The 16405-nt window shown below is 41.2% G+C and overlaps 1 protein-coding gene across 1 annotated transcript; it reads left to right on the top strand.

Annotated features, from left to right (window-relative positions):
* Positions 1-803: 803 nt before the first annotated feature.
* On the top strand, positions 804-16102 carry ipo7 (importin 7). The gene is given in 31 exon segments (XM_051940328.1): positions 804-1028; positions 3691-3772; positions 6234-6405; positions 6538-6696; positions 6789-6945; positions 7102-7191; positions 7319-7413; positions 7503-7587; positions 7726-7860; positions 8922-9021; positions 9117-9193; positions 9308-9424; positions 9930-10019; positions 10130-10295; positions 10410-10570; positions 10976-11104; positions 11864-11930; positions 12086-12211; positions 12441-12538; positions 12642-12737; positions 12916-12969; positions 12971-13100; positions 13103-13136; positions 13684-13703; positions 13706-13786; positions 13789-13890; positions 13982-14185; positions 14280-14341; positions 14343-14397; positions 15132-15195; positions 15197-16102. Coding segments are annotated over 31 exon segments (3123 nt in total). The 5' UTR covers positions 804-944; the 3' UTR covers positions 15228-16102.
* The last annotated feature ends 303 nt before the right edge of the window (positions 16103-16405 follow it).

The raw sequence follows: 16405 nt of genomic DNA on the forward strand, positions 1-16405 counted from the left end.
CTGTCACAAGGTAACATATATGGACAAACAAAAATTCACATCATAAATTACGTTATAGTGTTTTAACCTTAATATTTAAAATTGTAAGCGGAATTTGCAACGGCAGTCTTATTTCTCTACCAGGAAGCATTTTACTTGTTTGAAATTTGTTATAGAAATAATGGTAACTTAACTAGATTTTACTCAGCAGTGGGTCCAACAACAGGTAGAACATTTAAATTATTTGATCAGCTGCTAAGTGGTTGGCAGAAGCTTACAGACAAATTAATCATCATATAATATTTTGGCATTTAGCTGAAGGTAATTTTACATCAGTAATGTTTGTTGGAAAATCTATAGTTCAGATTATAATCAAATGAGAATGCAGAATGCACAAATCACAGAAACTCTTTACTTCTTGTCTTAAATTACCTTTTAATTATCTTGAGAATATCAAAAATCAAATTAGCCAAATTATTTTTCATCAGAAGTTTTACAAGCAACAGAGTTCACCAGACCAGCAGTTTAGTGCTTGTAATATTTTCTTATATAGTTGAAGGTCATTTAAACCAGTAGCTATAATCTACATTTCAGATTATGAGGTTGCAGATTTATCAGAGACTTTAAAATGGAACCTCTCATTTAAGATATTTCAAAAAGCAGACGAACCAAATATTTTTTTAAGAAAGCGTCCAGCAGGTGGGTCACCTTCCCTTTCTATTTGCTGGACACAGAAAAAAAGCAGGTTGTGCTTTATTTCTGCTGAAAAACTACAACTCCCATAGTCGCGCCAACGAGGCCGGATGTTCATGTTGCACAAATTTGGCGCTGATCTATCCGGGTACTTCATTCACTGCTTCCTTTCGCGCCGGGTAACCGGAGAGCTGTGCGTCCATGTGCGCAGTGACTGGGAATTGATAGACCTCTGAAATATTAAAATCCGAGCCGTAAACAGAGTTTTCGTGATGGATCCCGAGTCTTTGGTCGAGGCCCTTCGGGGGACGATGGACCCCAACCTGCGGGAGGCCGCGGAGAGACAGCTGAACGAGGTAAAAGTTGAGATTAGCCGTTAATGGTGAAGGCAGTTGTGGCGCGGTCTCGGGTCGGGCCTCGGCCGTTCACAACATCAAGATGGAGCGATCACGCAGGCTGGGCTCTGCTGCCTTTATCCGGATATATCGAGCGCTAAATCCCGCTAAAGTCGCCCGCTCTGTCTCACCGCCCTCGGTCCCGTCACCATTATAGAGCCACAAGCACCGAGAGAGGAACATTTTTGTGATCTCGATGACACACTCGTGTGCCAGTAACCAACGTCAACGCTAGCTACATCTCGAGCCAGCTGTGTCGCTAATGCTAAACAAGCTAGCCTTTCTGAAGAGATAATGGTTAGCTCGTCACAGACCATTTCAGTTCAGTTTAGACCGATTTCAGAGCTGACGTGACACGAGAATAACACGGGCGGCGTGTTAAATGCCAAGTGAAGGCGAGCGAATGTGGGACATTAGCCGGTTAAGGTATTTAACAGCAGGATACTGGTGTCTAGCTGTGTGGCTAATGTCAGCTAGCTAACTTAGCTACTTGTTGGATGAGCTGCCATAGCTGCTGCTCACGTGTCACTGTGACAAGCCCTGGACTGAACACAGTGTTTAACAACGAAGTAAAAATTATATAATTTGGCCTTTTTGCGGTTGATTTTCCTATCTAAACTTAATACTTGATCGGCGACTTTGTAATTAATTACATAAAATACATGGTAAATTGGATTTTTTACGCTAGGCGAGTTCCATGTTGAGCTAACGTTAAGCACGTTAGCACTAGTGTCCTGGTTGAGGCAGCAGCCGGAATGTGTTGTTAAAAAGTTGTCTTCTGTCCTCAGATGCCTGTTATCGTGTCTGCTTTTGACCTTTAGTTATATATGTGCATTAAATTATGGCGTTACATAATTAGGTCTCAAATCAGAGACAGAACGACTTTAAATGGCTGCGATTGAATGTAACTTTCACTATAAGCTGAAGCCACGAGGTTACTATTGTTTTGTTCCATTCTGAATCGACTGAGTAATGTTGGTAGGAGAAATGGCTTGCATGTTCATCAAGTTAATTAGAATGCATTGTCTTCACTAAACAACTAGAAGCCTGAGCCAGTAGTTTGTACATTCATGCACAATTTGCACAGCCCTCTCCCTTAGATAACCCTGTAAATATTTGTATTACTTTATTACTTTGTGATGGCTGTCATATGCTGCACTTGCTTTTCATTTGACTTGCAACTCATGCCTTTTACAATCTGTTGTTGTTATTTTTTCCCCCTGTTGGGGTTTACTGTTTTGCTCTAAAAAAAACCCCTTCAAATTCCACTTATGTAAAAACTGACTTGGCAATAAAACAGGATGTGATTCATAAGATATTTGGAGTTCTCTGAGTCAGGCTTATTTGTTACACAGATTAAATGCAGGACCAGATATCTTAAATTGTTTTGAAACTCGGGTTTTAGGTGCGAAAGTGGTATTGGTTAATCAAATGTTGATGCCATGATGAACTTCCACACTGTTCTTCTTATATCTGCATTGCTGTAAGTCACAAAAAATACCTGTTTGTTTTCAGGTGATGATAATCCAGTTATAGCACAAATGTTCAGTATGTTGTGCTCCAGTCAAGAACACTTCCTCTGTTTATTTATGGCAGTGCTAGGGGCTAAAGTTTTGTTTCTCCCACATATGCAATGATAGTGATGGTTCACTTGAATGGCATCCTGGGAGAGTATTCTCATACAATTGGCTGGATTTATACAAGTTGTGTATGGAGCCAAAGAAATCATGTCTTCTGGAGGAGGACGGAGTAAATCTGTAGTTTCTAAATACAGTTCTTTGCTTAGTCATAAACTCTGACACAGTTTTTCATGGAAAATTGAATAAAGATTCAGAAAATGTTTATTACATTGCGTGACCTTTAAGCACGCACTAATAGACTGCAGCTTCAGAGAGGCTGAAGGCGTATATTGCTGTCTTTAATGGAGCTCATCTTGCCAGTGTGATGGTTGGATTTGGCAGCGTATTTATTAGTCTGACCATACAGAAACAAACATCTGATGTATCAGTTGGTCATCTCATGAATCATCAGCTTTACAAGTTCACAGGGACCAGCTTAATGCAGCTTTGCTCCGGGGGAGGAAATTGCCCAGAGAGCTACCTTACATACTTCACCAATTAATCATATTGTAGATCAGAAAATGAACTTGCACCGTTTGGAATCACAGTTTGTTAATGTGAGCATACATTTTTAATGACATTAGTCCTTTTGAAGGATTCACTCATGTAATATTTGTACTTCTCTGTTGATGTGTATTTTTTTTTCAAATTTAGATTGGACAAATAAAACGATACAGACTATGAATGTTTTATGAAGTAAAAATGCAAAAAAGCCTGAAATTATTCATCAGTTTTATAAAGGTTATAAGTCATTATCCGTTTTTGTTGTCAGTTGCCTAGCAACAGTGTTGACATGAGCATGCCTTTGAGCATCTGAATGACAAACATAATGTTTACTCAGCTTTCCATGTCAAAAATACACCCGGCCGAGTATGTTTTGATTGCAGTGCAAAGTAGGTTTCGTGTAAAAGCACACAGAATAGTATTTTTTTATATATAAAAAGGTTATGTTGTGCATGTTTGTAGCTCATCTACATTCAGCTGTTTTCAATTTTGATTTACAGGGTCACACCCAGGTAAACTTTGTGTCCACTCTGCTGCGTGTCACCATGTCTGATCAGCTGGATTTGCCTGTCAGACAAGCAGGTGAGTCTAAACCCTGACATGTAATAATAGATCTTCAGATGATTGATCTTGATGAAAAAAAATCAGCTGTGTTCGCACACTATCAGATTAAATGTTAATCAGTTTGCCATTAAATGTCTTTTCTTTTTTTGAGTATATTAGTGGACTGCAACTGAGAAAGAATCCCTCCAGTATTTGTAATTGCTTGAGACTAATCTTGAGCATTTGAAACATAATGCTCCCTTAGTAATTAGATTGTCCTTTTTAGTTTTTCATGTTGTTGTTTTCTGACTTGATAAGTAGTGTGATTTTTTTATTTTTTTTTAAAACAATGCTAAGACTCTCAGTTCATGCGTATATCCCGTTGTATCAGCTGGATTCACACATGGCTACTAAAACACTCTGACTCTCTGTGACTTTATGACTTTACCACTTTATCCTTTATCCGCCTCTAAATTTGTCAGATTGCACTAGATGAGAAATCGACTTGATGTTCTCCACGATCCCAAGTCAAATGGGTCGCTTACATAATAGTGTTAAAAAAAGGATAATTTAGTGGTGATACGTGAGTCACACTTGTGTTTTTGTGAGGCTAAAGTGGCACGCTGAAGTGCAGTGCACACGTGGAGTCGGTTAAATATAGCTTGTTTTGCTTTAGTCAAATGCTGCTCTGTGAGGAAGGTGTTGATGGAAGGAAAATCTATGGGCAACGTTGAAATTTTGTCTGAAATTGTTAGAGAATATGCACAGATCGTATCTGAATCATTGTGGGTCCGCCTCCCAAGTGTTCATAGCTCTACTAGCAAATTAAGCTGCTATAGAGCTGCGCTTTGGTCCAATAAATGACTTTTCCAGCTGTAGAAAAAAATGCCAGAGCAGAATAGAGGAGCAGCTCCTCCAGACTGCACAGAAGCTGTTGGAATAATATCGAAAATGAAGCTGATTGCAAGCATACATTGTCGGAATTTACTGTCCTGGCACTTTGTCAATCATTTAGACTGGCCAGATTGTTATTTGTTTTTAGAGCCTGTCTGGCTTGATGCTGGTAGGCAGTTCAAGATTTTTTTAAAAAGAAAAGGCTTTCGTGTTTTTTTTTGTGTGGAAACATTCTGCCTCTTTTATGATCATTTTATGTGATTGGCAGTGGTTACATAATTTGAATAGATTGATCAAGTTAATAGTAGTTGTTTCACAGCAGAGTGTCTCTAGACAGCATGACTGGATGTGGGTTTGAGTCGTATTTGAGTCAGTGTTGGTGGGATGTGCTGTATGAGCTGTACTTTTGTGATTTCTACCTCCAAAAAACAAATAAGAGGGTAAATGAAGTTTTGTGTGTGGTGGTCCAAGCCAAAAAAAGCAAAAACAAAACACTTTTAAATTTGAAATTCCATTCACCTCAGCTGTATTTGTGTGGCAGCAACTTATAAAATCAGTATGGAAAGCACACAACCTGGATACTGCCTAAATTCTGTACAGCTCAATGCTACAAGGAATATTTGAGAATTTTTGATGTGAAATGTTGTGAACTGATCCTTTTTAAATATTTGGTTCAATCAATATAACTGTACCTCCAGGACATTAGTAGTCACTTTTTAAATTTCCGATGATCTCAACTTTGTGGAGAAAAAAGGGTAAAATTGTTATGTTTGAGAATGCCTGTAGTAAAGAGACAAGTTAGATAGGGCACTTTTGTTGTCTTATTTGAAGTGGTATTCTACCATATTTCTTTTTCCATTTTATGTTTTTCTGGCTTATGTATTAATCCTGCAGCCATTTCATTAATTTATACACTTTCAAGTAGTGATTTTCCTCACGTCCATGAGTCTGATTTATATGAGAGACCCTTGGCAGCGCTGGGTCGTAGTGTAGGGTAGTTTGGTGGTCATAGGTGGCAGGGAGGGGGTTTATGCTCTGTCAGCATTGATAGGCCAGATTATGATTGCCTCGCCAGCGGGGCAGACCTTTGTGTCAGCAGTCTGACGTCTGCGTCCAGCCCTCTCTCCTCCACTCCCTCAGATGCCACAGAACTCAGAGTGGGGCCCCACACTGTAGATGCGAACCCAGCTGACACCCCGGTGCCACATTCGAAACTACTGAACTACAGACGGAAGAATTTATTTCTGTAGCTTAGAGTTTAGGTGGTTCTAAATTCACCCTGATGTGTTGTACACAGCCTAATGATGCAAATGTAGTCGATATGATGAACGCAAGTTTGGGATTTGTGTATTTAAAACCACACGTTGTGATTTAGTCTAATGTGCACAAACGGGTGCATTATCCTGAACGGCATAATGGTGTCGTTAAAAAGCTATTTGACTATGCACTGGGGTTGATGTTGATGCAGCGGAGAGAATAAGATGCCAATATTTTAGGATTTCTGTAGTTTGTCAGCATTCACACATTGGATTTGGTGGCTTTCAAGTTTTGTCAGTGCTTTGAAAGATCTATGAAGGGCTGACCTTTGTGTTCTCTCTCTGTTTAGGTGTGATTTACCTTAAGAACATGATAACCCAGCACTGGAGTGATGGAGACGGTTCAGGCACAGAGACGCCTGTTAATAACATCCCCGACGAGGACAGGCTGTTCATTCGAGACAACATAGTGGAGGCCATCATCCACTCCCCGAGCGCATCAGGTAACCTCAAACCCTGCAGGTTGAGTGGAGCCAGGAGGAGACTTTGTCAGCCATCCACGTTCCCTCAGAGTCACAGTTGGTCACTTCACGCACTGTATCCTGTCGCTTTCTAAATCACCCTGTCTAAAAATGTCCCCTTTAAACTTCGCAGGGTTCAGCTGACAACATGTATCCACCACATGATCAAGCATGATTACCCAGGCAAGTGGACGACCATCGTGGACAAGATTGGCTTCTACCTGCAGTCCGACAACAGTGCAGGATGGCTGGGCATCTTGCTCTGCCTTTATCAGCTTGTCAAAAACTACGAGTAAGCCAGAGCTCTTCGTCTTGGATTAATATAGTATATATAACGCATGACATGGGGTTAACTCTTCTTGCATGGCTCTGTGTTTAAAACAGATATAAGAAACCAGAAGAGCGCCAACCTCTTGTGGCTGCCATGCACATCTTCATGCCCATGTTGAAAGAACGCTTTATCCAGCTTCTCCCTGACCACTCCAGTGACTCTGTCCTCATACAGAAACAGATCTTCAAAATCCTCTATGCCCTCTTCCAGGTAAAGTCACAACTCTTACAGTTATTGTTTAAAAGAAGTTTGGTTTGTTCTCTGAAATCAGTTGGTGTTCTTTGACATGAACACACCTAAATGTGTAGTCTAATCACAGAAAGATATCTTTTTTCAAAAAGCTGTCTTTCTTATGTGTTTCCACAGTACAACCTCCCTCTGGAGCTAATCAACAGACAGAACCTGACAGAGTGGATGGAGATCCTGAAGACAGTAGTGGATAGAGACGTGCCTCCAGTAAGGAGACGAAATGAATTCACACTGCTTTAACACTGCCAGTCCTCAAAGACTGTTTGCTTTCCAGACTGTGTGCAATTAACGTCTCAACAAGCAAACTGTGCCAATGTTGTTCTTGTCTGTGCAGGAGACGATGCAGATAGATGAAGATGAAAGGCCTGAGCTGCCGTGGTGGAAGTGTAAGAAGTGGGCCCTTCACATCTTGGCTCGATTGTTTGAGAGGTAAAAAAAGAAGTGTAATTTATCCCTTCACTTGCTTAATAAATGGCACAAACATGTTTAACACTGACTATATTAATTCCTGTTTGTAGGTATGGAAGCCCAGGCAACACAACCAAAGAGTACGCAGAGTTTGCTGAACTTTTCCTAAAGGAATATGCAGTTGCTGCACAGCAGGTAAGAACTTCAAAAAGTGAAATGGAAGCAGCAGTTCTCCAGTTAGACTAAATTGAGTGTTTTTTTGTTTTGTTTTGTTTTTTTTGTGGGGGAGTGAACATCACAAGTGAAAAGTTTCTTTGTATATTTGTCTCCTAGGTGCTGCTGAAAGTCTTATACCAGTACAAGGAAAAGCAATATGTGGCTCCCAGAGTACTCCAACAGACACTCAACTACATCAACCAGGGCATAGCACACGCTCTGACGTGGAAAAACCTCAAACTACACATCCAGGTACGAATACATCCTGTTTGAATATCCAGTAAGCATTTCATTATTCTGTACATGACTGTATGTTCGCTATGATGTCCTGATCAGAGTCACTGGTAGAGCTATTATGTGGTCACTGCCCATCGCTACTGGTTCAACCATGGTTGACAAAAAACAACAACAAAGTGAACATCATTTCTCATATTCTCTGTTGGTAGTTCAGTGCCCGTTCAAAATGTGTCACTTGCAGCTTGAGTCAGTGATAGAAGACATTTATTATGAAGGAATGGGGTGTGTCAGCAAATACACAACTGATTTGCGTGCCAATATTCAGCCTGCATTTACTAACAGTAGTCTGGAACTGAAATTTCCATTTAATGTTACTTCACAAAGTTTGTCATATGTGTCACAATAATAGAGGAAAACAAAAACAGCTGAATTAAGCCAGATGACCAGAGCTAATGCATAACGTGACTGTTTTTAATAAAGGGCGTAAGGATACACTCTGCTTGTAGAGCATCTGAGCGTCACTGCTGATAAACACTAAACGCCCGAAGTGAGCCTGAGGAGCAGAGATAATGCTTAACTAGCCAGCTTTTGCTAGATAACTAACTGAAACCCAACTTTTTTTATTCGACATTTATTTTAACATAAAGCCAAGGGTGAAAAAATAGATAGTAGGACAGCTGATAGCCGCTAAATATAGCATCGAAAACATCACATCCAGCAGTAATAAACTGTTGATGTTTCCTGATGAAGGCCTGCTGACAAGTCACTGAAAACATACCGTTGTGAAAATGTAACAAGAACTACTTAAACACCTGCCAAGTATGAGGTAGACTGGATGAGCAGTTGTTGAGGAAAGCACTCGTTAGATGTTAGAACAGTGTGGGGACGATGCTTTCTGGCCAACCAAATAAAGGACCTTAATGGTTGTATTTTTCAGCTTCAGCCATCTGCAGTGGTAGCTCAGTGTTTAGAAGTGTGTAGAACTTCATCCTTGCACTTTCATAACATCAGGTCTCAGGTCAAATGCTGGACAGCTGCCGTGTTAACGCTCCCTGTTTGTGACTTTTGTTTTTCAGGGCATCATCCAGGATGTGGTTTTCCCCCTCATGTGCTACACAGACAGTGATGAGGAGCTGTGGCAGGAGGATCCATATGAGTACATCCGCATGAAGTTCGGTAAGCGCAGAGTTTGGGTTCCTGTGATCCAAACCAAATCCAGTGCTCGTGTGATGATGACTAACCGTTACTCCACATTGTGCCGTCTCCCTCAGACGTGTTCGAGGACTTCATCTCTCCAACAACAGCCGCCCAGACGCTCCTCTTTACTGCCTGCAACAAGAGGAAAGAGGTGAGTTGACACTTTTTTTGTGGTTAATTTTCTGGTAACTTTAAAATGATTTCTATATTTCATGTTCAATGAGGCATAAAGAATAACACAGTATGTTGTTCTTGCTCGTTTTAGGTGCTGCAAAAGACTATGGGCTTCTGTTATCAGATTCTCACTGATCCCGCATCTGACCCCAGGAAAAAGGATGGTGCCCTGCACATGATAGGCTCTTTGGCTGAAATCTTGCTCAAGGTAAACTTATGGCTAGCTTGTATGCAGCACATCTTTGACCATTTCTTTCTTTTAAACACAGATTAAAAGACCTGCAACTCCATCCTCACTTGGTAAAACGGATGTTGAACATTTCTAACATGGTGCAGCAAAAGATGCAGCAATGATTTCTCGTGCTTTCACCACGACTGCCCTCATGAGCATTCAGTTGTACATTATGGTGCCTAACTGGGGCAAGAGATGAGTTTGCACAAGTTGACTTGGATATGGGCGGATGGTGAACTATTATCCCTACTTAGTTGTGCTCTGTTGAAATCCATCTAATTATTTCATAGCTGTAGGCCAGATATTATTCACTTATTCAAGTGCTGATATTGTACACTTGTTAACTCTTTCCCTAATTTAAGCAGAACAACTTCAAGAATTTACCAAACAATAAAATAGATTTATACTAATGTGATAAAATGCTAAACATACAGGTTAAGTGTTGTGTTTGACTGTCTTCCTTATTTCATGCTTGACACAGAAAAAGATATACAAGGACCAGATGGAGTTCATGCTGCAGAATCACGTCTTCCCCCTGTTCCGCAGTGAACTGGGCTACATGAGAGCCAGAGTGAGTGATAATCACTGAACAGACTGACCTCAGACTTGTGTGAAAACCACACTGAATAAAGTAGCCTGTAATATTGGCATGGAGCTTCATTTTTGTCAACCTCTCTCCAGGCTTGCTGGGTGCTGCATTACTTCTGCGAAGTGAAGTTCAAAAGTGACCAGAACCTGCAGACAGCTCTCGAGCTGACCCGCCTCTGTCTAATCAATGACAATGAGATGCCAGTGAAGGTGGAGGCTGCCATCGCTCTGCAGGTCCTCATCAGCAACCAGGAGAAAGGTGAGCAAGTGAAATCATGGTCTGCTGACTGCACTACATGCAGTAATTGACATTTTTTATTAAGCGTAATTCGGTTTTCCTGTCTGACTAAAGTTTTGTATGTTGTTTATACAGCCAAAGAATACATCACCCCCTTCATCCGGCCAGTGATGCAGGCTCTCCTGCACATTGTCAGGGAGACAGAGAATGATGACCTCACCAATGTCATACAGAAGATGATCTGCGAATACAGCGAGGAGGTCACTCCAATTGCAGTGGAGATGACACAGCACTTGGTGAGTTCAGTCAGCCTGGAGGTTACACGTTGATGTCATAATCTTACATGATTCCATTCTCTTTACCGTCACTGAGTAACCAAATTAACTCCCCCTAGTTTGTACAAACCTGTGCAGCATTTCCATTTTTGTCATGTCAATATACTCATAGAAGATGCCAAATATTTGCCTGTTTGAACATCAGAAAGTTCAGTGTACGGTGATGTCTCATTCATCCGCTTATTTTGTTTCGAAGAGAAAGCTACACTCAAATTGATTCCGTTTTTATTGTCTCCTTTAGCAATTCAGAGAAGGGAAAATGTGTCAGATCTCCTGCCTGTTGATGAATTTGTTGCCATTTGGATGGCAATATATTCTCAATCTAACAACGTAGTCATAATTGTCCCTCTGTTCGCTCTTTGACAGGCGATGACGTTCAACCAGGTGATTCAGACGGGCCCTGATGAAGAGGGAGGAGATGACAAGGCTGTGACAGCGATGGGCATCCTCAACACCATCGACACATTGCTAAGTGTGGTGGAGGACCACAAAGAGGTTAGCAGCGTCGCCGCTAAGTGTGCAGCCCACATACGCGCACACTCCTGGCTGATCACTCATCTCGATGCCACTTCCTCTGTGGAAGCAGCTCTGGTCTGCTGCAGCGTTCCTGCCAACACACTTGAGCCACCCACCAACTCCTGGGAACACGCTCTGTTCTCACCATGTTCAAAATGACTCAGAGGCTGAGGCAGGCACTAGAAATAGTGCCGGGCACGCTGCCACCATGTCTGCTGAAACATAGGACCAATGCTGCTCGAAGCCAAGAAGCCATTAAATGTGACCAAGCATTGAGTCTTTTGCTTTCGTAACGACTCAGTAGTTTGGGATTCAGCTATTGTCAGCATACGTCACTTTGCTGCACAGACGTGGGAGTATTTTTGTCTCACCTGTGAATCTGGTTTAGGAAATGTAACCTTAGAGAACAGCTGATATTACAGCACCAACACATCAGATACATACAAAATCACAACTAATAAAGAACTGCTTATTTTTGTTGCTTTTAGGTGTTTTGACTTGATAATTTACTTTGACTATACAGTCAATACTCAGATGTTTAATCATATTTTCAATGTAATGATCCCGCTGAATTGCTACAGAATTAGTTGGAAATTTAAAAATATAGAAACACACAAAGGCCCAGGAGAGGATTTAAATATACTGTGAAAAAAACAATATTTGTTGACAATTTCTTCTCTTGAATTTCTAATGGAATGATTAAATCCTCATTGACTTTTACTATTTGTGTCGTTTCAGATCACACAGCAGCTGGAGGGCATCTGCCTGCAGGTGATTGGCACCGTGCTGCAGCAGCATGTACTGGGTAAGCAGGACCGGTTCTTCCTGAGCTTCCACATTCCACCCTGTATGCTTCACTAAAGCTCTTTAGGTCTGCCCGCTTAAGAGATTACCTGTTGATAATAAACACACCGTGCTTGCCACCAATGACTGTTTGTTTGTTTTGCTTGTTTCTTTTAGAATTCTATGAGGAGATTCTGTCCTTAGCCCACAGCCTGACCTGCCAGCAGGTGTCGCCACAAATGTGGCAGCTTCTTCCACTTGTGTATGAAGTCTTCCAGCAGGATGGATTTGATTACTTCACAGGTACGTGTATGGGGGAAGCATTTACATTCATCAGAATAATAAATAGGCTTCAGTGAGGTATATAAACCTTGAAATAAATCAAAAGTTACACTTAGTACCCAGTCAGTATCCTGAGTTGTGACAGTGAAAGAGGAAAAGTAGAGAGCTCTAGTTGTATGACTGTTGCAGCCTCATATTCTGCATACTTTGCTGTAAATTCAGCTGCGTTAATAATATCTTTCCGTTTCAGATATGATGCCTCTCCTTCACAACTATGTCACAGTTGACACAGACACCCTCCTATCTGACACCAAATACCTGGAGATTATCTATAACATGTGCAAGAAGGTAAAGTCAAGTTGATACATGTTCTGAGAGTGTCTGTATATTCAAGCAAAGTTCTTTGATGAGTGTGCATTTGAGGTTTACTTTGGTTTGTCACTTCACAAAGGTCCTGACAGGTGATCCAGGTGAGGACCCAGAATGCCATGCAGCCAAGCTGCTGGAGGTGATCATCCTGCAGTGCAAAGGCCGTGGCATTGATCAGGTCAGTCTCGCACAAATGAATCCTTAAGATGCAGCAGTAGTAATTTAACATCCGTAGATTCCAAGAGATCTTTATTTGCCTGAGATATTTAAGAGAAATCTGGATTTTATTGTTATAATGTATGTTTGCTATAATTGCGTATAATAAAGAAAACAATTGGACCTGGTTTTGCTGGCAGGTTGTGCCCTTGTTTGTCGCTGCTGCGTTGGAGCGTTTGACGCGGGAGGTGAAGAACCAGCGAGCTGAGGACCATGTGCCTGCAGGTGGCGATCGCTGCACTTTACTACAGCCCCCCTCTTCTCCTCAATACTTTGGAGAATCTCCGCTTTCCCAACAACACTGAGCCAATCACTAACCACTTCATAACCAGTGGCTGAAAGACGTCGACTGCTTCCTTGGGTAAGGCTTATGTTTTTAATATTGCAAATTACACCTTGTTGCTGGATGGCAGTGAAACTGACTATAGCGAAGACGCAAACGCAGCCAATAATGTTTGAGTAATCACTGTTAATCATACAACTGTTCATTTAAAGGACCAGAAGGATTTAACGGCACTTTCCTGGTTTTTAACTTGTGCATTAGAGTCATCTTTTACCTCAGAACTAGTTTTCTAATGTGTGATTACATAATTACAGAGAGATGCACACTTAAGAGACCGAGGAGGGAAGGAGAAATTGCCTTTCAGGAAAAAATACACCTTTGCTGCAGAAAACCTAATTATTTTTTATGATACATTATCTGATTAAAATTAACCGAAATACAGGTTAATAACAGCAGCTGTAGTGAGATTTACAATGAGCATCTAGCAGCTATCCATTGCTGGTAAGACATTATTTACTAGTATATATTACTTTTAAACAACCAGTTTCCTCAGCTATTGTCAAGGTCATTAGTGTTAATATGAACTCCGGCTAACTCTTTGTGTCCCCTCTGCTGCCCCTCACAGCCTCCACGATAGAAAAATGTGCATCTGGGACTCTGCGCCTCATCGACCTCGACCAACAGGCCTCAGGCTGTCAACCAGGTGGCCGGCCAGCTTCTCCCAGCAGCCTCCTACTATTCAGTGGCCTCAAGAGGGCGTACGCTTGTCGAGCAGAACATGAGAATGAGGATGAAGACGATGACGAAGATGGGGAAGACGAGGACGACAACGGTAAGTCACAAGGTTTGATGAATCAAATGTTCCTCTGCAGGACAAATGGTGACATTAAAAGGTGTTTCGTAACTCTGTGAATGTAGCTGAGCTGGCAGCGACGAGGATGACATCGATGAGGAGGGTCAGGAGTACCTGGAGATGCTCGCAAAGCAGGCCGGAGAGGACGGAGATGACGAAGACTGGGAGGAGGACGACGCTGAGGAGACAGCACTCGAGGGCTACACTACAGCTGTAGACGATGAAGATAACTTTGTGGATGAGTAATCAGATTTTTCAAAGCCATACTACAAGAGTAAGACAACAACAGCTTGTGTTTATCACCCATCTGTGAAACAAACCATCCCATGTGGTGCATCGCTCACTGACTTCACTTCACTGTGTTGCAGACATCCAGACCGCGACCCTGCCTGGTAACCAGGCACTAACGCAAGCCCTCGACGAGGAGCAGGGCAAAACAGCTTCATGACATTGGCACACTTGCAGACCAGAGACGGGCAGCACATGGTGAGCGCGCGGTGTGGACCGCACCTCAGTTGTCCAATGAGACACTGACGTTGCACTTCTGCCTGATAAGACAATAAAGAATTTTTTCTACATGTCACTATTTACTGCTATTTTTGTTGTCGATACAGCTCTACCTGAAATAAAAAATTGTTGTTCAAAAGCATCTACATATTTACACCACAAGTCTAACATATTGAAATAAGGTATCCTTGTTTCTTTAAAGGCCTCTGGTTGTGTTTGGGAATCAATAAACTTGTTTTCTCATCACACACTGTTATCGAATTAAGAAAACAAACATAAATTGGCAAAAAAGAAGTCCTTTGACATCGAGTCCCGAGTATGTGGCTGAAACGGTGTGGTCTTATGTCAAACCTTGAAAACTTCAGTCCTTAAGCTGAGGCAGCGGAGTGGTTTGAAAAAAGAAAAACCAAAGAGACAAGTGAATGTTCATGTTCTTCGATTATTTTCAACATAAGCCCGTTCTGTTTCCTGTTGTTCATTTTCTCTGTTGGATTACCAGAAAGTTTTGTCTCAACATTACATGTCATGTGTAGATCACATGAAAGGAAGAAAAATTCCAAACCTACTCTTGAACATGAAAAGTTGTCAGAACCTCCAACTTAACATTAATAACAGCCAATCTTCAGTAGTTGTGATCCACCAGCTGTGCAGTAAATAAATTAAATCTCAAAACATTCCTCCCATGATCTATGTTGCTTGTTTTCTATTAACAGAATCCAAGATGATCGAGAAACACGCGGGTACAAGTTTCACAGCGCCAGTGGTGCCATCTACTTTCACTTGGAGGCACTGCTCCAGGAATGAATTGAGTCATCTGTTCTACTTTTTATTACTCTGTGACTGATTGTAGTGAAGTGAAAAAGCTTGTGTTGTTCCCTTAAGTAGTGGTTCCAGAACTGGTTCTTCTCAGTCATTCTTCAATCTGTCAAATGGGAAATAGCACCAGAAGATGTGGGAAAGCAACCAAAATGCAACCAATGGCTGGGGAAAACAAACCAAGAACTTGAGCACGATGCAAGAGAAGAAGCTCTGAAACAACGCTGTCTTCTGGAGCCCAGTGTGCAGGGGATACCATGACGGCAACTCTTTTGTTTTTTTTCCCACTTAAACAAAATTGGGGATTAACAGTTTAGAATTGATAATGGGACTAAATATTCCATTATCACTGTTTTGGCCAAATGGCCGTAATAAGATTATACTCTGGTAGTGGTGAAAATCTACGTTATTTTCTGCATAAACAAACACTCATGTTTATGTACATACAAGCCAAGGTTATTGAATTTTTCAAGTAGCCTGAAAAACACCAAGAGGCATTTGTAAGGTACAACAGCTGTATTCATATGTAGCATATTGGATAATTCATAGCACTATGTGATGCCTGATCTCTGTAAATTAATGACTAGCACTTTCATATTGTTCAGGTCTCCTAGCCTTCTGTATCAGACTGCAAATTTTTTAAATTGATGACTATTTAAAATGAAAACAGCTGTAACTTGTTACTTTGCAAGTGACTTCTGTAATTGGCTGGTTGGAACGCATCTGGTTACAGGGTGGATCAGTGGGCAACTCGGAAACATCGATTTCAGGAAAAGAGAATGTTCTTGGTGTTCAATATGGCTACAGGACAAGTGTTTGTAAGCACTGAAGTGCAGTTGGATACATCATTGAAGCATGTACAATTGGACTTATCGTGAAGGTCTCAAGCTTTGGTTGGTGTATGGAAATGAACCATCTAATATAATCATACTAAATATTAAAAAAAAAAGCTAGGGAAATTTGTGACCATGAACCGTAGTTTTCTTACACAGGCATGGGGGTTTCCTGTAACTAATAACTAATAAGTGTAACTTTGTAATGACTTGTCCACAGGGAGCAGTGCGCTCAAGTGATCACAGAATTGAGTCACTGTTTTTAAAATTGTTGTCCACAGTGCTATATACACCTGCATTAACTGCATTCTGTCTGTTAGCCAGTAGGGGGCGACTCT

The sequence above is a fragment of the Acanthochromis polyacanthus genome, chromosome 2, assembly GCF_021347895.1.
Source record: "Acanthochromis polyacanthus isolate Apoly-LR-REF ecotype Palm Island chromosome 2, KAUST_Apoly_ChrSc, whole genome shotgun sequence".
Classification (NCBI taxonomy): domain Eukaryota; kingdom Metazoa; phylum Chordata; class Actinopteri; family Pomacentridae; genus Acanthochromis; species Acanthochromis polyacanthus.